This window comes from Lasioglossum baleicum, chromosome 17 (assembly GCF_051020765.1).
Source record: "Lasioglossum baleicum chromosome 17, iyLasBale1, whole genome shotgun sequence".
NCBI lineage: Eukaryota > Metazoa > Arthropoda > Insecta > Hymenoptera > Halictidae > Lasioglossum > Lasioglossum baleicum.
In genome coordinates, this window is record NC_134945.1 from 10,373,914 (window position 1) to 10,399,987 (window position 26,074).

The 26,074-nt window shown below is 37.0% G+C and overlaps 1 protein-coding gene across 3 annotated transcripts in view; it reads right to left on the reverse strand.

Annotated features, from left to right (window-relative positions):
- Positions 1-781: 781 nt before the first annotated feature.
- The window catches only part of Sim (bHLH transcription factor single-minded), a 76,007-nt gene continuing 50,714 nt past the window's right edge, over positions 782-26,074 (reverse strand). For all 3 annotated transcript variants that reach the window (XM_076441761.1, XM_076441760.1, XM_076441758.1), the window contains exons 3-9: positions 24,634-24,719; positions 23,561-23,650; positions 21,317-21,538; positions 12,610-12,800; positions 10,644-10,750; positions 5,516-6,001; positions 782-4,152 (exon numbers count right to left, since the gene is read on the reverse strand). In XM_076441761.1, coding sequence (XP_076297876.1) covers positions 3,332-4,152; positions 5,516-6,001; positions 10,644-10,750; positions 12,610-12,800; positions 21,317-21,538; positions 23,561-23,650; positions 24,634-24,719 — 2,003 coding nt within the window. In that variant the 3' untranslated portion in view covers positions 782-3,331. The remainder of the gene's footprint in view (positions 4,153-5,515; positions 6,002-10,643; positions 10,751-12,609; positions 12,801-21,316; positions 21,539-23,560; positions 23,651-24,633; positions 24,720-26,074) is intronic.

Sequence of the window (26,074 nt, forward strand, 5' to 3'; positions counted from 1 at the left end):
ATTTTTCGAGAATCGTATGATTCTCGAAAACACCGATTCGAAGATTATGTAAAAGTGTGGTGGTTGTATGTGGTAGTCAAATGGATTTACGGCTGAATAAGTGAGGTTTTAATTCAATAAGTTTGTGCTTCTTCTATCGTTCGGGTAAAGTTGCCGATGATGTGGGTCCTCACCGATTTCGATGACTTTGAACTATGTTATAAATTCGATGTTTTAAATATCTTTTTCTTTTGAAATGAAGCTCATCGACATCGGCGAGGAAATAGTATGTACATCGATCGATTTACAATTACAAATTTTTACAATAATATCGTAAACTAAAGCCGATCGGCAGGAACTGTAAAGGGAAATGTTGTTCAGAATCATGGTATTGACAACATATCCAAAAATTATCGAAATCGGATAGGAAATAGTACATCGATCGATTTACAATTACAAATTTTTACAATAATATTGTAAACTAAAGCCGATCGACAGAAACTGTAAAGGGAAATGTTGTTCAGAATCATGGTATTGACAACATATCCAAAGCTTATCGAAATTGGTGAGGATTCACATAATCGAGAAACTTTTGTTCGTTACGACATCGCGGCGTGCCACCGACACTCGGCTGCCGGCGCGCCGGGCTGCACGCGTCTAGCTCGCGCTCTGATTGGTCCGTGTTTTTCGTTAATAACTCGTTAACGAAGCCGCGGACGACATTTTTTCAAAGGAAAATGTCGCTTGAAATGATCTCAGGAACCTCCCATTTTCGGCTCCGGACCTAATTTTGAGACACCCTGTATACAGAACTGTAAGTACTTCTCTTCGGTCCTCGCGTGCGTCAAACAAACGCGAATAAAAATATAACAGCGTATTACATTTTTCGTAACATTTTTTTCCTTTTTCGTTCGTTTGTTTCTGTTCGAATAAGAAGGGCGTGTTTCTTTGGTCGGTTGGTACAAGCACCGGTCAGTCTTCGGATCCTATGTTAGAAATATCAAATATGTACATACGTCCTTAGGTGTTACGCCACTACGTAATTTACAGGCCAACGATTATGTACATACATCGCGCTACGCTGCCATCTTGAAAACAATCCGACATTACTTTCCAATTCTTCTTTTCCTTCTCTTTATTTACAGAAACAACGCCTGTAAACTAGATTCACTGACGAACATCCGTTCGCTCGTACCTGCAGAACATTTTTGCATCTTAAATCACTCGCGAATATTTATGAACGTGTGCGTCTGCGTGTCCGCCACGAGTCGAGAATCTCAGCCGATCACGTCCAGCGTGAATTCCAGCGGAAATTCGTTTCGTTGAACCCGAACCCTAGCCTCGAATCAGAGTCGCCCGATTAAGGGGGTAGACTCTCGTTTCCAGGATTGCAAGGGTGCGGAATGCGCCTTTCATTTCTCGATAATGCAAAGATGGGGTTTTTCAGTAGTCAAAAGCGCCAGATAAAAGATCAAGGCCTCTATCGCCCTCAAAAGTCCTAATTTTACGTTTACGAGATGTAATTTACATTTTTCTATAAAGCTGCGACAGCTACATGCTGCCGAATAATGCAAATTACGCCTCGTTAACGTAAAAGTAGGACATTTGAGGGCGGTTACTGCCTAGATTAATCTTTTATCTAGCGCTCGCGACTAATGGAAAATTCCATACTTGCATTATCGAGAAATGAGCAATCCTAGAAACGAGTCTACCCTCTTAAGATTTGTATTCCCACTCTACCCACGGCCCGGTCACGTGACGAGTTCCGTCTCTGTCGCGCACGTGTCACATTGTCACGTGACTAATCCGGTACTGGAGAGGGCAACTTTTTCCCCTCGATTCGAGTCAATTCCCCTCATCTGGTGACTCTGTCTCGAATCTTCGTGTTCTCTACACAGTGAATCGTTCGTTCATTCACTCGAATCGCTTAGCCAAGTACATACGCTCTATTAAATGAACAAACGCAATAATATATCAATGAAAAAATTTCGATTAAATATACGGATCAAAGGAGTATACCTAGGAGTCAACTAGCAACAATTCTCACGACGCGTCTAGTAAATATCATCAGCAGACTGCGGCTGTTAAATGCATTTACGGCTTCTGAAAATGTTCGAAAAACGATAGAATGTAACATTCCACAGAATTTCGTACGATTTTTATTTATTTCAGAATTGCAAAGACTACTGTCATTGAAAATAAGATTTTACATGATTCCACTTTCTTCAGATTTGCCTACAAACATTGAAAAATTGCGTTAACATCCGCAGTCTAATCATCAGTAATGAAATCATCGGACGAGGATAGAAACAACAAACTCAATCGCGTTAACGATGTTCAAGGATATGTAATCGTATCTACCGAAAATTGAAATCGCGATCCCTTGCGACTATAATATTAGGCAGGGAACTGAATCTTCCTCGTAGAAACATTCTACGCGACACCACCTCGTTCTGATCTTCGAGGAATTAGTGTAATATCGCTACGAGGTTCGTTTCCTCGAAGCTTCAATAAGCCTCGAACGAAAAATTGATGTACCTTGATATGTGAATAAATGTATACGCAACAGATCAGACAATAAAGATGATCAGTCACACATTTCATTTCTTTAGAAATAGAAAACCTTGGGCGATACGTTTTATTAAGTATCGGTTGTACTAACAAACAATCCATTGCCTTGTTGTTATATCAGAAATTTCCGATTTCGAATTTTAAATGCGATAAGGGGCAGTGGATTATTTCTTGACATACCTAACACGTTGATTGTTCGCCTACGCCAGTGGTCGGCAAACTGCGGTTCTTCCACGAATGACGTATTCAAAATTTTACTTTATTAAATTTATTTTGATACAATTTCCGATCAGTCAGTGTGTCGCATCTAAATTCAAATGAAGAGCAATTTCAACTCTATTTTAATCAATGAATACGATACCTTGTTCTGACATCTAAAAAAACGTGGTTCTTGTAAATTTGGCTCTCAAAAGAAATCTAAATCGTTGTACTGCTGATATTTGGCTCTTTTGACTAATGAGTAGACTGCAGATTTTATGCATTGTGACGAAAATAGGTGAGCACAATTTGTTTATTGGTTTAGGCTTAACCCGATAATTAAAAGAAGAAAGAAATTTTTATTTCGTTTCTGTGTCTTGCAATCAATGCAAACATTTTTTATTTCACATAAAAATCCGCAGTCTACTAATGAGTTAGCCGACCACTTGCCTACGCGAATCTCCGTGGCGACTATTATCGCAGGTAACCTCGATGGTTGAATGTCGATCTTAATTGCCAACACGCGCAGAAATCAGTATTTAGAAGTCAGATCTGAGCCTGAACACGGTCGACGCACTTTTCCTCATTCCACTCTCATCCCCCTACACAAATGATTGTATGGAGTCACATAAGCAACGGGGGGCACTGGTGTGTACGTCCTCAAACCAGCACTCACCTGGTGAACCTGTCCACCATCTTGAGCATCGATCACAGTACCGTATTGCTGCGACTCTACCCCAAGGTCGGCGCAATCGTTCACGCTCAATCGACTATCCAAATTGTTCCGACGATTATTGTTGTGTCCGGCCCCGTCTCGAATTTGTTGCGAGTCAACGATCACACTGGTGTACCCCGCCGGCGACGGTTCCAGGTGATGATGGGAATGCTTCACGGGATTATTGTTCGTGCTATGGTGATCGGATTGCGGCAGGTACGGAGCCTCGTGATGCTGAAGATTGCCAGCGGGCGCAGCGTTATAATTGTCGTCGTTGTTAAAACCACAATTAGGATACATGATCACACCTTCGTTCAGGTTGGAGGACGCTGCGTCAGCCATATGATGCATATGATGACGACGATAAGGATGGTAGCGGGCTGGCAGAGATTGAAGACTCAAAGGACTCGGCAAATGATTGTCTATGGCGTCGGTGCTGCCGCAAGAACTCGAAGAGGTCGAGTAAGGTCTCTTCTGCTGATTACTTTGAGGGCTGTGTTGCTGCTGCTGTTGCAGGCTGGTCAAGGATGTCGCGTGATGCAATAGGTGAGGGGCGTGTTGACGATCCTGTTGAGCATTTTGGGGACTGTGCTGTTGCAAATTCGTTAAGGAATTCGCGTGGTGCAGTAGATGCGGATGCTGCGTTTCTTGTTGCTGTTGCACCGTTGCAAGGGGATCTTGATGCATGTCTAGCAGAAATAGTCATGTTTTAGTGTTTTCGAGTTGAAAGAAAGTTTACTTTAACGCGTTTGCTACAATGTAATCCTTAGGCTGCGGATGTTTATGCAATTTGCAATTTTTGTAGACGAGTCTGAAGAAACTCGGTTCTTTCAAATAAAATCTTATTTTCCGTGGTAGTAGCCTTTTCAGGACAGAGATCAATTAAAATCGTCCTAAATTCTGTCATATTTTATATCCTACCATTTTTTGAAAATTTTCAGGAGCCATAATTGCATAAAGATCCGCAGTCTAGTAATCCTTATCCAATTTATTTAATCTATATCTATATGATCGTTAATCTCTATCTATTTAAAAAATATGTATTGTTATCTTCTAGTATTGAAGATACATTTGCTTTCTTTTGTCTACATTATGTTTCATTAACCTTTCATTAATCTTTAATCTTATCTCTATTCTGAACGTCAACTAGACCACTTTATACACTGCTAATTTTTATCTCAATTGAAAGCTGAAATCATAAGCTATAAAAAATGCTAAAGAGCGTGTTTAACAAATTTATGAGATCCATTGTTTCCTCACGGCTGTCGCAGCTGGCCGCCGTACAGCGGTTTAATAAAAAATTATGATCACCTAAATTTTTTTAATGCTACCATATATTTTTTATTACGTATTGTTGTAGCTAAACGAATTCAATGACCTACTTTACTATGTCTTTACGTCTTAAAATAATGCTAAAATATTTTTGTTTCGCTAGATCGTGAAAATCGCCCTCTGTGTTCATCAGACAATTTCACCCTAATTTGAGTATTATACATATACATATATAATAAATAGCTAATAATCAAATATAAAATTAGCGATAGAATTTAGTAAGATTTTTATTTATTTTGGTTCTACAAAGGCTGTTCCCATTAAAAATACGATTTCATTTCATGCCACTCTCTTAAAATGGATCTATAAAAATTGAATATTGCACAAACATCTACAGTCTAGCGATTATCTCCAATCGGGCATTTCCGATGATCTGGCAAAAAAATGTTTTGAACGATATTCAGTCGTCTATAAACCTCGTTAGAAAATAATTACAAAACATTTTTGTTTTAATAAGACATTATGGTCACCTTAATTTGTTTAAACTCCACTATGTACTTTTTATTACGTATTATTGTAGCTAACATTAAAACGAATCGAATGATCTACTTTACTATGTCTTTAAGTCTTAAAATGATGCTAAAATATTTTTGTTCCGCTAGATTGGCATTGTTGCCCACTGTGAAGTGTACGGAACGCGCGTTTTGGGAATTGATATGGCCTATCGCAAGGTGTTTCGAAACTAAATGACAGAAAGAAGAGATTTGGAAGTTTTCTTACCTCCGTATTGGTAGAACAAGTCACAATTATAGTAGGAGCCATCTTGGTGAGTGTTGCCGTTCACGCTGTGCGCCGTGTAAGGCGACGACAAATAATGACTATGATTGGTCGATCCGATGTATTCCGGATTAGAATAAGTAGTCACGTCCGTGTAATGATTATCAGGTGACTCCTTCGTCCTGTTCGGAAACGCGGGCGGGCTGAGGTTTTGCTTGTCGAGATTATTCGCGCCTCCGCAGGGCGTCGGTGTTTCTAGGGCTGCGCTAGGCGGATTCCCGGGGCTAGAGCAAGAGCATATCTGCTCTAAACTCAACGCCAGATCTTTGCACTCCCGCTCCGTTAACACATTGTTCACCGACACGATGCAGTGAGGCCTCGAGCTTCTGGTATTGTGGACCACGGTGAAACACGACTGCATCCACACCCATCCTCCCGATTTCGTCAGGAACCTGTAGTATTTTGTTGTTACTTGGCCCTTATTCAACACTGTGAACATTCAAAACGTACATCGACGCGTCAGTACTATTGGGAACGGTTGATCGCGCTGAGTAAGTTGCACTACAACCGCGATTATTCGATCTACTCAAGATATCGGATAATATTACAAATTAATAATTAATAAAATCCGCAGTTAATGTATAGATCACTTTGAGATACAAAGCTGAGGTCCTATCTTCAATTTTATTTTAGGTGTTCTAAATTATTTTTACATGTATACATTATGTGGATGAATATGTATAACATTTTGCTGATAGCATTATATGATTTGTTGTCGACATGGGGGTGATTAATTAGCGTACTATTCATTGATGGTAAAAAAAATAAGAAATAGAGATGACTAGACTGTCGATTTTATGTATTTGTGGCAAAAATGGCTGGCTGCAATTCGGAATAGTAAAAAGAGTAAAAAATTTGAGAATATCAATTTATTAAAGCTATTAAAAAGAGATATAAATAGCTACTTGGTTTCTGTGCGCTGCAATTATCACTCCAGAGATAACAATCTTAAAAATGCGGAACGTGAATGATTAAAATATTGAATTTCTACCTCAATAAAAATAAAACTCGTCTACATGAATAGCAACAAACTGAAACCAATAATATACCGATGAACAAATTTTGATTAAATATAAGGATCAAAGGAGTATACCTAGGAGTCAACTGGCAACATTTCTCGCGACGCGTCTAATAAATATCACAGTAATAAACGAACTCAATCGCGTTAACGATGTTCAAGGATATGTAACCGTATCTACCGAAAATTTAAAACCGCGATCCTTTGTGACTACAATAATATTAGACAGGGAACTGAATCTTCCTCGTAGAAACATTTTACGCGATACCACCTCGTTCTGATCTTCGAGGAATTACCGTTAGTGTAATATCTAGACAGTGGATCTTCTTGCAAAATAAAAATGTTTTACCTGAATTCTAACAAACTGGAGTGAAATAGAAATGTATTTTATTTGTCAATATGGATAAAAGGTTGAAAATATTAGATGATTGCATAAGTTCGTGCCCAATCTTCATAAATGTCGCAAACTGTACTGGACGGTGGAGTTAAAATAAGAAAGAATTATACAGTCACCATTTTTTTCTAATTGTAGAGAAGAATGGTTAATATATATAATTGAGATTAATAGACCTGTATTCTTTAAAATTTAACCATTTAATCTTATTTTCAAATCGGGTACGAACTTATGCAATCATCTAATAATATAACAGAATGTATAAATTCTTCTAATGTTTTCGCTGTTTTTAATTACGCCTACTCATTTTTGTTATAAATGCTTAAAGATCCGCTGTCTAGTAATATCGCTACGAGGCTCTTTTCCTCGAAGCTTTCGGTCATGGCGTCCTCATATAAGGACATACTAAATAAATTTAGTAATATACTAAACATTTATATTTTCGAAGAACTGCTTAGAAAAGCCATGATTTTCTCTCTGTTTATCCAGGAATAAATAAATTCGTGACCGAAAGGGTTAATAAGCCCTGACCGAAAAATTGATGTACTTTGATATGCGAATAAAGTATACGCAACAGATCTAAGGGCGATATATATGAAACGATTAATTTATGTTGTATTAGAGGTTGCTGGTAATTAGTTGACACTTTGATGCCCGAGAATTGACAATACCATGGAACAAGTAACCCTGCCATCTCGCGAGAGTTAAGCAGATATTTAGAATGGAGAGCAGCAATTTAGACCTGGATTTAGATTTCAGGATAGATTACAAGGCAGAGCGAGAGCTACGATAGGGTGAAAGAAAATTTTTGGGCGTAACGTCGATCGTACAATCCGCAGGCGCAGACATTAGTGGCATTATGTCAGGGCTCCCTTCGAGTTGTGCTCGTGAAACTGCGAGTCTGTTCAAACAGTGATAGCAGTAACAGCCTCCTCTCCTCTCTTGCCCTCTTCTACCACCCCTTTCATCCCTCTTTCGTTCTAACCACCCCCTCCATACCGACGCTCGTACACGTGCACACGTATACATGGGTGCAGTCTCTCTTTTACTCTCTGCCCGTAGCGGCCGTAGCAGCATTGTTCAATCAATAATGTACACCCTGTATGTACTACGTATGCACATACTTAGAGGTTAACGTGTTGGCGCGCGCTAGCACGAGCACGGGAACGAGCTAGAGCACGAGCACGGGCACAAACGCGCGCGCAATGAACGCTGTGCTCGACAACGGTGACAACGGAGGAAAAAGAGGAGAAAAAGGGAAATGCTGTTATACTTGGCGGTGCTGGTTCTCCTCAAAACTCGGCTACCGTGGATGGCAGAAAGGAAAGATCAAAGGATATTTCGCCAGCGAGGGCGTCGCCGGAGTTAAGCAGCGTCAGCTGCTTCTAGCCTTGCGAGAGCCTCTTCTTCGAGCACTCGGATACCACGTCGACGCCTCCGAGACCGCTCTCTCGGACGCCACGCCACGGGGAAAATAGGGCCTATTTCCGGCCGACACCTCACTACCGCTTTCTTCTTCAGATTTTTTCGAACACGAAATTTCACGACGCGACGCTTAGACTCTTCAAAATATGGAGCATGTTCTGACATCAATGTATCAAACGACTTTGATCGTTAAGGGTGCCCCCTCGTTTCTCAGACTATTCTGTGGATATATTGGATCATCGCGAAAGTCTTGATTCGATTTTCGGTTTATCTCTAATTTGCGCTTTACTACATGGACACCCGATAATAGCAGCCCTTGTAAATGTTGAACACCCTTGTTCTCGTTCTACGATGTAAATTCATAGATCTGTCCTCGGTTACTCAATAAAACGTAGTCTCTAGTCGTTCGCCTCGACGTCGCACTATGGGCCAAACCGACGATGTCTGTGTCAAAGTCAAAGAATTTTCGATAGAAATGAGATAGAGCGACGAAATTTCTTTTAAATGAAAGCTGAAACTTTGCAGAATATGAAATAATTATGGAGATTGTGGTACGAACGCTTTTTAACCTTGAGAAAATTCGTTAAACTTGCACAATTTCAAGAAAATGGTGGTTTTTTCAATACCACGCGCGAAAAAAATTTTTTTTTAACATGCGACACATCATTTCCCGTAGATTTTTCATGCTGATTTTCAAGTAAACGTTCAAATACTTCATTATGATTATTTTTAATGTGTTTTATACATGAGAATACAATATTCCTTCAAACTAGTGGGTTACCAATTCACTTCAACGAAAACATGATCTCATAAGTTGTGTTCACAAAAATCGATTTCTTGCCAAATCCTGAGGTCGTAGACAAATTTTGAAACCAGATTTGAAATAAGCGTGAGAAAATCTACGGGAAATGATGTGTCGCACGTTAAAAAAAAATTTTTTCCGCGCGTGGTATTGAAAAAACCACAATTTTCTTGAAATTGTGAAAGTTAACGAATTTTCTCAAGGCTATAAAACGTTCGTACCATAATCTCCCAATTTTTCCCATATTCTGCAAAGTTTCAGCTTTAATTTAAAAAAAATTTCATCGTTCTATCTCATTTCTATCGAATGTTCTTTGATTTCGACACAGATTTCGTCGGTTTGGCCCATAGTGCGTCGTTGCAAATTAATTGTTGGACCATTGCAAAAGTCTTCACACGATTTTTGTTTTATAGAAGGTGGTATTATTGAGGTATTAGTGCAGATATTTATTGTATTATTAATATTAAGAGATAGGGAATGAAGAATATGGTGTGAGATATGTAAGAATTTATGCAAAATAAAAACATTCTGCATCGACTGTGGGAAGCAGTAGTTAAATACAATTTCATTTCACGAATGTGAAAACAACATAACAATATTCGTAGATTTTTCTATGTTAATTTTTAACAGTTAATTTTTTTCTACAAATGCAAATGATTGAATGACTTCCTGTAAGAACGCAATTATCATTGCAGGAGCGTCATCTCACGCGAAATCGGACACTTTTTGGAGTCCCGTTTTGGATTTTGTTGAAATTTGATTATGCCGTAGTCTTTAATGACCTATGAACGAATCTCAAAGGATTTTTCGATATCTTAAACATCGTTGATTTTACAGATACGTGAAAAAAATGTTATCCTGTTTTCATTAAATCATAAGACTAGAACGAACAAACCGATGAAAATATGTTGTTGGGAGCTTATATAGTGAAAACATATTCGAGTATCTACTAGAAATGCTGTCATTAGAAAAAAATATTTTTTTCACCATTTATTTTGCAATTGTTTTAAACAAATGCAATGTTTTCATAGCAAGGAACTTTTTAAAAATCTGAAAAAATGAGGATATAGCCCGAAGCGTTTCCTTTAAGGACATATTTGAAATTAAAATTATTTGAAGCGAACGCTAAACGATAAGAGATATCGGGATGAAATTTGCACTAGAATTCATTAAAAACCTATTCCTATCTACTGATAATTATCCTAATAAATATATAATATATTGGTTGTGTAATAAGTTTTTAATTAATTGTTTAAATTTTTTACTGTCTTAAAGTCAAAATTTAAAATTGTTCGTTTGCTACTTATTTCGTAGTTTCCGTATCAATGTCTCCGTATTTCTTGACATTTATTCTTCGTAGGTGTTACACAAGAAAAAGTCAATTGGAATGATCAGTGAGTTTGTTGGAAATCACTCGTGAACCAGTACTTACATACTTCATGATTGTACTTCATTCCCCATGCGTCGCACGCGTGCACATACTGGTACAGGTTCTTCTCGATCAGATCCGCCGGGTTGTATCCGGTAAGCCGCGCCAGTCTGTAACAATTCGCGGAGAAAAAAAAAAATACGGTCAGCTACAATATTTTCCAGCGAGGCAGAACGGAATAGTCTCTTGCTCAGTTTTACTCGTATTTACAGGAGCTCCGTGCAATTCGGAGTTTACATAACCGTCATCGATGAAATCGATTTCCCGGGCGCGTATAAAATTTCATCCCGCGTTCCGTCGCGCGGCCCTCGTATTTATACGCCATGTGTTCATTTCCCAAGCGTGTACACGCACGACGAGCGTATACATGATATAACCCTGTCCATGGTGGATATTTATTTGACGCGGATGGGAAAAAAAAAGAAAGAAAGGAAAAAAATAGGAGTGGAGGAGGAGGAAAGAACGTCCACGAGTCCGCGGTAACACGAAACTGATTTTAATGGTCGGCGACCCGGGACCCTTCTCCCTCCGGCGTCGAAATATCGACGACGCAATTCAACACCGCGCCGTAATTACACCGACAGAAATAATCTAGCCCGTTTTACCGTTTCCATCGATGTCGACTTTCTCCCTCTCTTTCTCTCTCTCTCTCCCTCTTTTCTCTTCTTCTTTTATCCAAATCAACGGCGAATAAATGTGATTCATCAAAGTCTGCGCGAGATAGACAATTACTCGTAAGAGTACACGTCCAATGAATTCGTACAGATTTCTTCCGGCATCCATTTTACACTTGTTTCGTATTTATTTATACGTATGTATGAAGTAATTGTAGAACTGTGCAAATACTTTTCTAATAATGCTTAGATAGGCCTTCGATCTCGTTAATCCGCAATTTAGATGAATTATCTTTGAATCGCCAACAATCGTTTCACCGATTATGCTTTCATCGTTACGAATCCACTGATAGTCACTTTATCGACGCCGTCTTTTGACTTGTAAGAGGCTTTAGACCTTCAAATTATGTGTACGCATAGTAAGTAGGCTGCGGATTTTTATGCAAAATAAACAGGAGCCAAGAAGAAATTTCATTGTCCCTTTAATCATTTCAATTAGCTGGGATTTATACATTACTCCTGCTTTATATTGCACCCACTCGTTTTCGTCATAAATGCATGAAATTCGCAGTCTACGCATAATCTATACTGTAGAACCTTAATTGTCCAAACTAAATAGAGAAACATGGGTGTTCAAATAATGAAACAGTTACATACTTAATTACAGTGCCAGATTCAATGTTGGGCTAACTGAAAAGCGAATTATTTACGATGCAAGAAAAGACTAGAGGAATTTTCGAATGAAACTCACACTGGTTTCGTCGGATAATTTTTTCTTTAGATTGCACATTCATAACAGTTGTCGCTTCATTATTACTTGAATAAGTATTTTCAGAATTACTGCTAGAAAAGCGCACAGACTACAGAAGAGAAGTACTTCGTATTTGTAGTAATTCTTGTTTTCCTTGGTGAATTTACACGACTGTATAAAATACTGCTATATCAATGAAAGAAAGGAAACCGTTTCTACTGTGCATAAATGCAAAAAAAAGCGAGCAAAATTACTTTTTTTGCTAGCTAATCTTGCGAATTCTGTTTCGTTAACACACGCCGATATTTCTTATTTATAAACTCTGTTTTCCTTGATGTATCTACATGACCATGTCAAATAATTTCATAGAATTAAGGAAAAATTTGATTGGATTTCTCTCACCAAGTATCTCCAAAACAACGAAGCTACGTATCTCGACGTCCAAACAGGTTTGTGTTAATGGTTCGAAACAGCAAAATGATTAAGACAAGATACAAAGCGGCAATCTTGCAATATTTGAAATCGACTGAGAGATTGGTTTCCTAAACCAGGATACCTTTTGTAATTTGTTTCTCATTTCAAGTATATTCAGTGAATTTCTTACTTGTCGTCAACGAATATTAGCTTCAAGTCCAACGATGCTCGAAACATGAACATGTTATGGTACAATTTGACTTCCGTTACCGAATGTGTTGGTAAGGATTGTCCCACCGCCACTAACACAATGTTCTGGATCCGTTTCTCCGTGTCCGGTCCTTCTATCTTACATTTTAGATAGCCTGAGCAGTGTATCACCTGTAACAAGGAAGAACACATTTAGCTGAATCAACATGATTTGTTTATCCTTTATTACGAGACTGCGGATGTTTATGCATTTTCCAATTTCTGTAGACAAATTTTAAGAAAGTGGAATGATATACTAGTTTTAATGAGAACAGTCTTTGTAGATCCAAAACAAATAAAAATAGTACTGAATTCTATCGAATTTTATATTTTATAGAAGATCCGCAGTCTATTTATTACATTAAGTACTTAAGATTCGCTTATTTATTAACTATTTATTATAAATATTATTTATTAATCCGTCTCTCATTTCACGAACTGAATCTGTCCGTCGGTAAACAGTTATTTTTGGATGGTTTTTTAATCAAATTTATGAGTTATTTGGTCGGAAAGAAAGTTCTTACAGTTTTTGTTATTTTGATTTTATAATAAAAACCGCAAGAACCAAACTGATAACATTTACATCTTAGGTTTTTCGGTTGTGTTTCGCATTGAAATAATAAAAGTCACGAAGTTTCGGGCACATTTACCTACAAGTAATAGAACGGTACAACTTATTTTGAGAAAACTGTGTGAAATTGACACGATGAGGGACGGATGAGGGTTAAGATTGACTCATACCGATGTTTCTAAACATTTTGATTAGTATATAAGTGTACTGAGTACCTACACTAACACTCTTGAGAAATGAAATTTCTTTATTAATTTCTTGTTCAAAAAAGTATATTGTATTTAATGAAAGCAGAATTATTCATTACATCTTTCTGTTTCGTCATCAGGACGAGGACCATGATCTCGTATATCTTAGGCGGTTTTAATTGAGTTAAAAGGTGGATTGTACTTCAATAGACACAGCATATCCTTTTTATAGAAGAGAGGTTGGAAACAAAAGAGCGTGAGGCAGACTTACACTGCTATGATCTCAAATAGTAGTGGCAAAGGAGAATATGCTGCTTTCAGTAAAAAATGAAGTTCTACGCGTATAACGCTGTCCGCAAATAAATGATGAAATCTTCAGAATGTAGACTTGCACCACAACGATTCTCAGCCCGCCAATTGACAAGTGCAGAATTATTTAATGGATGCGAAACGGTTAAAAGGTGATTCAAGGAGGTAGGGTAGCGTAGAGATACAAACGAAGCATCAGAATTGAAGGGCGGAGACACTTGACACGGCAACTTATCGTTAGTTATCTACATATGCGCACGCGATTATTCTGAACATTATCCGAGAATCCTGATAAAACATAAGTGCAATACTCGAGGCGGGTACACGGAGCGTCGGCTGAAGTGCGGATTTTCGCGTGGAACGATCCGCTCCCGGGGGCAAATTAACAATTCCTGCTTAATTAAATGGCCGATGAAACGAAAAAAAGCCTCGTTCAGCGACGGTCTCTCGCGTTGCGTCTCGAGTGGCACCACGAATTTGTGAAGCAAATAGGCTTATTCGTATGCCCGCGTTGCATATCCCTCTCCTACCGTATGCAATTCCCGTGCAACGTGCGAGTACGGGAACACGAGGGTGCCGTGAAACTCGTGAAAAGGAAAATAATTTGAGGCAAGGGCCGCCGCCGCTGCTGCCTACGCTCGATTTCGCTCTGGAAACGGGCTCAAGAGAGTCACTACGCTTCCGGGGCATGGCTGTTGTGAGACAACAACCTCAATCTCGGGCCTATTCCATTTGCCACGAAACTAAAGTGACAAGGGATGTTACTCAACCAACGTACTGTAAAAGAATCAATAGGGATCATTTTTTTTTGTTAAAAAGAAGAGAGGACCCAAGTTTAGTGGTCGAAACTACAATATATTAAGATGAAATAGAACTTTAATGAATAAGAGATTTCCCCTTTTGTTCGATGATCTTTTGCCAAAAAGAACAAATAAGAAAACATTTTCTTATTATATAATAATTAAAGATTATCGCTTGAATAAATAAATTCGGTTTTATTTCACCTTAAAATACCGAAATTACTTTCTTGCCAACCCAACACAATGGCGGAAAGTTTACAATTCGAATTTCTGTATACGAGTATTAATAACTTTAGTACCAGATGGTTCTTCAAACGTTGATAATGTTCATCTTCGTCTGTTTTCACATAATGCGTCAACAAACCATTTCGTTCAAAGTTTTCGACAGAAATATGTTTAGTCTTTTACATTTCAATAATATTAACAACTACATAGTACACATTTGTCGATATGTCTCTTCATAGAAATGAATCACAGAAGTGAGTACATCGATTTTAACAAACATCTGCATTTTCCATTACTAGACAGCGGACTGATTACTATTAGGGAAAATACACGAATCTACTATCGGGCCTATACGAACTAATCTACGAACGGGCCCAGTACAGATAATAGTTTATTTCATCGCATCTTCAATTTTATTGAAACGTTAACGTCCGAACGGAAGGATATGTAGAAATATGAAAATACAAAGTCTATTCAGAGCTATGATATATCGAAAGTTATAAATAGACTGCGGATCTTTATGCAAAATAAAAAATGTTTACATTGATTGCAAGACACAGGAGCCAAATAACAAATTCATTCTTCTTTTAATTATCTTATTAAGGTGAAACTAATATACTGGCGGCCTTCAATCTTTTTAATACCTTCACTGTTTTAAATTCTACGTACCCACTTTTCTCATAAATGCATAAAATCCACAGTCTAGTTATAAATATACAAGGTGTATAATCAATTCTACTACTAATCTTTAACCTAATCAATTACTAAACACTTATGTATTGTATGAGGAATTATATCAATTTCATATCCACCATATCTAAAAAATTATAGAAAATGGAAATATTTTAGGTCGAAAGAAATGTTTCATTTTCGAGTTAAAATAGCTCCATGTGCAAAGGGTTAAAGTTTGTCTGATCGTCCCGAAAACGTTCACGCAATCACCGATCCGGTCCACTGTGACATTTAGAAATCCGCGAAACGGGTGCTACCACTTTGACAAAGTCGAGCCAACTACAGCTCTGTCTTTGTGTGTCCTAAGTGTCATACAAAAAGCTGTCTCGGTCCCCCGAACCCCCCTCGGGGCTCACCTAACAGCTTACAGGGGTTGCATTCATGACTTCGCTGAACGCCTATTGGGGTCTTCTGTGTGCGATTTTGTCGAGAGCCACGGTCATCATAGCACTGTGGGCTTGAACGAGCTATTTGCCAAACATTTTCTTTCTCGAGGGCTGTCTCTCCTTTTGCTCGGCAAGTGCAAAGTGTCGCAGGTCCCTTTCTATTCCCGTCAACCCTGCTGCCACATTGGTCGGAATCGGAATATTTAGTGACATTTCCGCGTAACTTTCCAATCACATTTGATATCGGCATGAAACTACTGTTGTATAATGTAGTAATATTAATTTATAAGTAAGTTAACAGAAAAGAATTGCTTGCGTCTTCTTGTTTTTTATATGTATGGGTCGGATGTTAAGAGAAGTCTGTGAAACAAATCTTCGCTGGTTATTCGTTTTGAAAATTTTCGTGTATTTTTTTGCATTTAAATTTGTTGAAGCCTATGTGCCTAACACTTTCTAATGCTTCCTCTGTTAAGTTCTCAAATTGGAAGCAGAGCGTTTTTTTATTATCTCAGAATTAGTATCTTATCAATCATATACATAGTACCAATCGTATTGCGTCACCAAATATCTGGCCATATTTTTTGAATTTTTCAATATTTATTTCATATGTAGATGATATTACCTGTATCAATAAGCATGTGTGGAGTTATACAAAAGCCTACTATGTATTACTGTCCCCACCGGACTGTGTCGATGAGACAGAACGTAATCGTGTGAGTGCCTCGGAACAGACGAAATTTAAAGGGACAATCGTCGCTAGGCCCGTACCAGGTCATTTTGTTTCCTCAGTCTGAGGAAACACGTGGTCAAGGAGAAATGCTGATTGTTTTTTAATGGGTATGCGTGACCGACCACGCATCACGTGAGTCCAACACTTTCTACGTACGCGGACAACTTCAACCCTGACCCACCGAATTATAAATCACGCCATTAACGATCGAAGACAATAAGAAAAGGAATATCTTTGACAGTTTCCCACTGCTCAACCAAAAGTCCTTCCCGCACGATCGCGTCCAATTAACAAAAGCTACATTACCCCACCTAAATCCACCCTTAACCATTCACGAAAAAACCGAGTTGACAATCGCAGTATTATTTTGATCGTGGTCGGAATAACATCTTCTTGTTCGCTGTCACGATTTCGGAAAGTGTGTTGTGTAGAAGTGTAGTATTTCGTGCTTCATAGTTATTAACCACTTCGTTCTCTTGGACGAGTTATCTCGCGACGCCGATACTGTGTGTAAAAGATCACAGACGAGTTATCTCGCGACGCCGATTCTGTCTGTACCTATGTATGTATAATGTCACAGTCGAAGTATCTCGCGACGCAATGCTGCTTGCGCGATGCCACGGACGTGTTATACTTCGTGCGAACGGTATTGCGACGCGAAATAACTCATCTGTGACCTTATACAAACGGTATCGGCGCCGCGACGTAACACGTCCAAGAGAACGAAGTGGTTAAGACGTATTCGCGTAAATGTCAGTGTCCTGTGGATCCGACGGAGGAACAGAAGATTCTGACAAACTTGTAATTTTATAATGTGGGATTAGTATTCTTATGTGTAACAATGGATATAAGGTTTCCCTCATATTTTGCAATTTCAAATTTGTGATTTGAATGAGCAGGGGGGCGATAACTTGGTACGGGCCTAGCGACGAATTCCCTTCAAATTTCGTTTGTTTCGCGGCCCGCACATGATTATGTTCTGCCTCATCGACACAGTCAGGTGGACTGTAGTACGCTTTTGTCTATACATATCGCACCCCCGCAAGGAAAGCGACACAAGTCCAAAAATGGCAATTTTGAGGTTATGTCGTTGAAAAATATGTATATAAGTTTTATAGTATTCTTTAAGTTGATTTTTCTCAAATGCTGCATTTCTGAGTTGTGTCACTTTTCTTGCAGGGGTGCGATATAACTTCATTCAATCAAAGTCTGCAGAAACTTCAACAGCTTATATCTTAATTAGTATTTGTTTGCGACATATGGTTCCTTTTTCTTTTCTTTTTTTAAACTTATTCTCTTCTCGATAGTAGTGTAGAGGGTGTTGATGTAAATACAAATTCTTTAACAAATCTCCACCGTCCAGGGGTGTAGATTCACTCCTACAACGGATGACCATGTACAAACATATACTATTTGAATAAATCTTGGAAAAAAGAGATAGAGTAATTGTGGAATGATTATGGACAGCTTTAGAAACAAAGCTGGAAAATAATTACCGCGCTTTAATTTAAAAAATTAGAAGATATAAAAATAATAATTAAAATTTAGAAAATATAGGACATTTTGGTCAGATTTGATTTACATGTTCTCTACATCGGAAAAGATTAGTAAGTACCACATTTTTATGTCATAATATAGATCCTTTAATAACAAGAAATCGTCTGCATCCTTTGAATAAGTGTCCGGTGACTTGTGGACGGGAGTGTACCACCCTTTCCGGCGTTAAGCAGTACGATCGGGCCATCGTTATTGCTCGAGCATATGTCGAACATTTGGCGAGAAATGTAGGGGTCAATTCGTAGCAGAGTATGGGGGTGAGTTTCCCGATTTTCGTAAATCTGCGATATTAATGATCGTAAATTCAGATTAGCAAGTGTCGACGGATCACGGAACTGGCCATTTGATCGACTTAAGCGGATCGTTGAAAGAATTCGGCCTGAATGGTGATGATCTGTATGTACAGGGATTGTAGGCTTGGGGTAAAATCAATTTTTGCTATGTTGTCCAATAATTAATCATGGATACGTATTATGCATTCATAATTTTAGTGCGTAACAGATTGGATCGAATATACACTGGTGCAATTAATTCTGGACACTTCGAATAAAAATATTCTTCACTTCATATTTGTGCAGAAAATGTATATTCTGCTATGCTAAATTGATACCGTCATATATTTATTGTAATCTATGTATAATGTTTATACTTAATATTTTCACATGATTTGGTTTGTAAATCTTTTACAATTTTAATCTTAAAAATCTAAACTCTGTTGTTATTTTTGTTTCTGTGCCTGGCGAAACGTCGCATGATATGAAACTAGTTATGTTTAATGATTAGACTGTGGATTTTATGCATTTAGGTATGACAAGAATGAGCGGGTGCAATTTAAAGCGCAGGAGGCAGATTAAAAATATTCAAGAATATTAATGTGCTAGTTTCAGCTCATTAACATTATTAACCCTTTGCCGTATTTTAATGAGCTAGACTTGTGATGAAGATTTTAAACATAATAGAACAAATATGAATGTTACGCCTTTGTTTTTAGATCAAATAAAATTGGATTATACTGAAGTCGATATTGAAGCATAAATGCAGCTATACAAAAAATATAAATTTTCTTTATTCTGTGATATTTTTTGCGGATAAAGGCGTTCTAATCACTGTAGCTGAAGAGAAAATCGTACGAAAAGGGGTTAAAAGAAGCAAGGAATTTCTACTGGACTCCTCTTTCTTGCAATTGAGATAAATAATTTTTATTTTGCATACAAATCTGCACTCTATTAACGACATATGTTAAGAACTACCCAAGTTGAGCCCCAAAAGAAGCCCCTTTTCCTGTTCAATTTTTATACAGATTAATTAAATTAACCCCTTGCCGTACCAAAAACGTCTTTTTCCCTCAGAATGTCGTAGAGGGAAAAGCAAAATTATATTTTTTGCACGATTACATTTATTTTAATGCTTAAATATTGATTACAAACGAATCAAACGTTACTTCATCTAAAAAGAAACACATTAACATTCATTCATAACATACATTTGTTAGACTTTGTTAAAATCTCCATGAAGGGGTTCCAATGAAATGAAAGGGAGAGAGAATTACAAAGAGAAAGGAGTGATTTCAACATAAAAAATTAAAATTTTCACATGAATTGAAACAAAATATTCCTCGAGACTGTTCGGAACTAGTTGAAGATAAATTCTGATTTTTTTTTTTTAGATATGAAACACATTTTTGCCGGCGATGTTTTTATTGCAGAGAACAGGGTGCAATCGAGTGATTTTGAGCAGTGCTCATCTACCTGGTGGCCGTTTTCCATTCGACTCGCGCGTGACCAGGACAATGCAGTCCCTACTTAGCTCGCTGCTTCTTATCTTTTATTTAGCATTTGAATTTTTATTCGTTTTACGATTTCCTGTGCAAGCAGGCTAAGCCTTATGCTAATCGTCGATTGGCTCCTCTTCCGGTCCTTATGGACTTGCTTTAACCGGTTTGTTTGCCGCGGATATTGCAAAATTTTCAAAAGCCAATAAACCCATCATCGGTTGCGTATTTTCATCCCTTCAGTGTATTAAAGGCGTAATTTCTTTTGAAAATTTCACCCCCTATTTATATCGTCGATGTACTCGGGAAGAATTAAAACGTAATAAAGGTATGCACATAGAAATTAATTAACCAGACAGAGATTCAGACCTGGGCACACTTTATTTGCAATGAAAATAAGAAATAACTGTTTCAAATGATTTATTTCGCGCCACTATTTTCAATACTGTTATTTGAAGATAAAGATAATATTGATTTGTTTGAAGTAATAGCAATTTTTCAAATATTATTAAAAGAAACCTGATAATCCGGTTAGATGACATAATCTTGAAGAACAACTTCGCTATTATCGGAAATAATTGTTTCAAATAATTACAAGATAAAATTTAAAATAACATGTTATTTGAAATAGTATTTCAAGTAATTTTATTTCAAAAGTGATCACAGGCATCGAAGTAATTATAAAATAAAACGACGTGATATTTGAATTCAAAATTATTTAAGTAGTATATGAAAAATGTTATTTCGGAAGTGCTCAAGTCTGCAAAGAGTCAACGATAACTAATCCGAATTGGGTAAAGTTACGTTTAAAAAGGCAGCTATGTGAATTATTTCGAATTATTTGTACAACAAATAAGATATGCTTGTGCTCTTTAATGTGTAAGTTATAACTAGACTGCGGATGTTTATGCAATTTGCAATTTTTGTACACGAATTTCAAGAGAAACTCGAGTCAAATAAAATCTCATTTTTCGTGGTACATAGTAGCCTTTTTGGATCCGAAAAAAATTAAAATCGTCATAAATTGTATCATATCTTATATCCTAGCATTTTTTGAAATTTTCAAAAGCGATAATTGCAGTTAGTTATCCGCAGTCTAGTTATAACCAACGAAAGTTTCGATGCAGTCTTTCATTTTCTCTTTCAAGAAATATTCGGGATGATAGTATTTTTAGGGCGCCGAGCAGAGTTGGGCAAAAATTTTATTGAAATGACAATTTCGAATAAAGTGGCTTTTCTCCAAGTGGGTTTTAAATCCACTTTATTCGAAATTTTTATTTAAATAAAATTTTTGCCCAACTCTGGCGCCGAGGTGGTCTAATAAGAGTAAAAACTAATCCTTAGAAAAGAGTCTTTTTATGATGGTTTTGCTACATTACCTTGTATCCTTCGCTGACCAGGCCGGCATTCCTCTTCGCTAGGTTGCATTTCATCCTGAGGGTAAAGGTACACTCTAGTTCTATTTCACCTCTTGTATTCGATGGCGGGAAGGCGAAGCCTGCGAGGCCCACTGGGCCTTGTGGGAGCGATAAAACCGATGACATTTCTTTGTGGTCGTCTGGATAAATATATTCGAAAATACTGCTCCCCGTTAACTCCACCTGCACACAGAACATTTTCCGTCAGGAAATTCCGAATTTAAAAATTCTCTGATGAAATCTCTCTTAATTTTGAATCTATCGTTGCTATTTACGCATCACTGGCATAGATTTATTCACGTGTTCATGTGAACACTTTGTCTTGTAGTATCAACTTATAGTATCTCTACCTGTATCGCAGATTATATCTATAGTTTTATACTTCGCGAACAAAATGCTACATTAATTTCCGTCTGTTGTTCTTCAACGACAAAACGTAACAGCATACCATTCAGTAGACCTGTGACTATTTCTGTGAAACTCTTGCCAAGTTGTATCAAAGAGATACGCTGTATTTAATGAAATATTGTAACTAAATGATATAAATGATTGATTAATAGACAACGGATTTTATGCATTTGTGACAAAAATGAGTCGGTGTAATATGAAACAATGTCACGGTATTTTCAACCTATTAACCCCTTGCCCTACGATTGATTTTACGGTTTCAATGATTAGAGCTTTCTTCATAGTTCATAATTTCCTAAATAAGGAGAAAATTGATATTTATTGTATGCCTACATGTTCTTTAATAACTACACATTAACAAAACCAAAATAGAATTTCATCTCGGTTTGAAGGAGATTAATAACGTACATATTTATTAGACTGTGTTCAAAATCTTCAACTCGAGTCTGACACGATATTGTAGGGCAAGGGGTTAAACACATTAAGAAAGGAAATAAATGTCGATTTCACTCAAGCTTGTTAAAATTCAGGTAGAAAATTTTTATTTTGCACAGAGATCCGCTGCCTATTGATTAATTATATATAACGTAGTTTTTAGAAACTCCATCTATTTATTTATGATTTTTACACGCGTGTGGTCTTCGAAACACGTTATCAGTAAGATTATAACAATTTGTTATTTTCTCTAGATAAATACCTAACTCTTATAAATATAGTTGGCAGATCTTCATGCAAAATAAAAATTTTCTACCTGAATTGCAACAAACAAGCGCAAAATAGAAATTTATTTTCTTTTTTAATATGTTTAATAGGTTGAGAATAATGTAGTAGTGTTTTCAAATTCTTCTACTTTTTTTACAGCTTTGAATTACACTTACTCATTTTGTCATAAGCGCGTAAAATCCATTGTCTACTTATAAATCTACTCGTGAAGTAATTGATCATGATGCCAAGGGTTGAAGTGACAGATTCCGTTCCACGTGTTACATTCATTTCGAGAAAATATTGCTCCAACCATTAGATAAATAGTTCGCTCGTTTCAGTAGATACACAGCGACACTTTAACTAGAAGGTCTTTTGCAAAATTTTATGTTGAAGTACTGAGTTTTGTATTATATCTTCCCTATAGAGCGATCTCTTATCTTTCGTTTGCGTGAATATGTTTGAACAGGTCATAGGGATAACCAATGGTTATTTTTAAGACGATTTTAATGATAAGGCAAACTGAACGATTCTATTTTGCGTACAAATAATTGGTTAGTTTATATCTCTTTCTACAACAAGTTTCTCATACTTTATAGCTCCCTAACGTCTTCATCGAAGGATAAAATAGTGACATTTCTTGTACTTCGTTTCTTTCCACACTATTCACAGCTTGACACCATCAATATATCATGTAGAAAAACTACTTGGCTACATTGGATAAAGAATATACTTGGATAAACAAATATGACCGTTAGTTGTGAGTATCATTGTACCTATCTGAAGTACTATTAATCACGTATTAAAACAAAATGTTCGGTTTACATTCGAAACTTATTAATACGTTTTCGATTGGTAACTTTTAAAATTAGGTCAACTGACTACCAGGCCATTTTCAGACGAAACACAATCTTTAGGTTAGTGATTGTGTGACATGTTCACACGCTTTAATCGTCTTGTATGTTTCATTCGCGTAGACTGTAGACGGAAGTGGCGAATGTATTTGTGTCAGTTTCTCGTCTGAAAAGGTCTCAATTGATGCGTTTACGTGAAATTACTGATTACTTATTTAATGAATGTAGGGATATCTCCGACCTGCGCCAGTCCCAAGTGCGTGCTGGCCGTTTCGCTTATGTACATAATTTTGCCGTTGGGCGCCACAACGAATATGAAACCGTCCAGCGTCTGAAACAAGAAACCAACAATCAGAACCGATTTAATTCGATACTAAACATAATTATTGTTTCGGATGTTCTGGATACTTTTAGCCCTTAGCTGCCGAGGTGCATTCTGACGTACACTATTATGCAAAAGAAAGAAGCACCTAGTATAATTATAAGATGTAATGACAAACAATATCTTTATGTAGAGATTGTATTGTAAAGTATTAGATAATCCGCAGTAACACATATTCTCGGAACTTATTCAATTAAACAGCGGAATCCTTTTCCAAAACTTGGTGTGTTCTTATTTGATTTTTTACGCTTTTCTATTAAATACGGCCAGGTGCTTCTTTCTTTCGCACAGAAGTGTACCTACCGTTATCTTTTTTCTTCGCAGCAAAGTGCGACATTCGCGTCGGAACCGAGAAATCATTTAGGTTTTGCGTTACAAGCAGTGTTAATCAAATTTTATTTCCATTAGCCCTTAGCACTGAGGCGCCACTAAAAAAATTGCTGTACCATTATTAATAATATTGTTTACATGATTTAATATGTCGGTGTCTAATCACTAGACTGCGGATCTTTATGCAAAATGAAAACGTTCTGCATTGATTGCAAGACATAGGAACCAAATAGGAATTTATTTCTATCTTGAATGGTTTTATTGAGCTGTAAGAAATGTATTGATACTCCTAAATTCTTGAAATAAATTCATAAAATCCTACCAATTTTGGGAATCTAAACTTTTGGGACAACTCAATGTACATAAAACCTCAAAAACAGTTGTAGAGACGATGAAGAACAGGTTAAAATATACTCAGAAGACAGAGGAATTGAAAATCTTGTTGTCTTTGCGTTAATAGACCGTCTAATGAACTGTAGTTTGATTAATGTTTATCTTAATTTGTCAGGTGTCTCGATGACTTGTGGGTATTTTGACGGAAATCGAATACGTAATTCGCTGTACTGATTTATAACATGACATGGAGAACGATGAGTACTTACTTGCAATATATGAGTGCCCAGTTCCTTGATGGCAGTTTCTATGGGGTTGACGGGTGGCGGAACGGCGCCCCATTCGTCTCCAAGACCTGAAACATTATTTCGCGACGGTGAGACTTGATCGAACGATAGACCAATCTTCGAAAGTGCAACCGGCCATAACATTCTTTACTTGTAAAAATCCATTTTGAACATATCCCTTTTTCAGTTTCACGAACCTGTGTCATCTAACCCTTTGCGATCCGACGTGTTATCTCTATTTTATTTCAAGACTTACTAAAACATTGTCCGTATTAGGTTGGCAACTAAATTCGCGACCTTTTGTTTCATAATTCTTTTATTCATCGGAAAGCTCTGAGTTTTGCGATTAATTTGATATAAAATACTCATGCTTAAAAAATATATGTAAATGACTTTGTTTGAGAACATGTGGAGGTCGCGAACTTAGTTGCCAACCTAATATAACTCAATTGTACTTGTAGCTTTACTAGCCTTTACTAGTAGAACAGCTGAGAGATACTGCAATTATTGTTACATAGGGTGACCTGCCCAGTGAATGAACATATAATTCGTATTAAACGAAAAAATAACGTTTATACTACATTAATTAATCGTTAGCAGTTGTGAGCACGACATCCCACGTATTTAAGGAAAGTATTATTGTTGTCTAACAAAATCTGTCGTTTCATCGTAATCGATTAGCAATTTGTATTTTGTAGTGGTTTCAATAGTCCTATTTGTTTGCCAGATTTTGAGTACAAGCTGCAAAATGTTTATGCAATTTTCAATTTTTGTCGACTAATTTTAAGAAAGTGGAATAAAATGGAATCTTATTTTCCGTGGTAGTCGCCTTTTTAGATCTGAAATAAATTAAAATCATACTAAATTCTGTCATATTTTGATTCTGGCATATATTGATGGTGGAACAACAAAATATTATAGATACTGAATGATCTTTATGCATTTATAGCAAAATTGAGTACATGGAATTCAGTATTGTTGGAAAATTTTTGAAATTGTAGACGCGAACATATGATTTCTTCTGTGTTAACCCCTTGCCGTACCTTTTTTTTACAGTTACAGTGATTAGAACGTCTTTATGCACAAAAATGTCGTAGAAGGGAATAGAAAATGTATATTTTTTGCATGGTTACATATATTTTAATGCTTAAATATTGATTACAAACGAATCAAATTTTATTTAATCTAAAATGAACCGCGTAACATTAATATTTGTTAGACTTTGGGGTTAAAATGGGTAAAAAAAGGGGTTGAAATCATTTAGGGAAGGAATAACATTCAATTCGGTTTCAGACAATTATGCAGACAATTTTTATTTTTCATAAAGATCCGCAGTAAATGGTCAAAGTATGTTTCTAAAATCGATGTATTATCGGATCAAACGTATGAAAGAGAGTTGTCTTGTTTGAGGGCATGGCACACA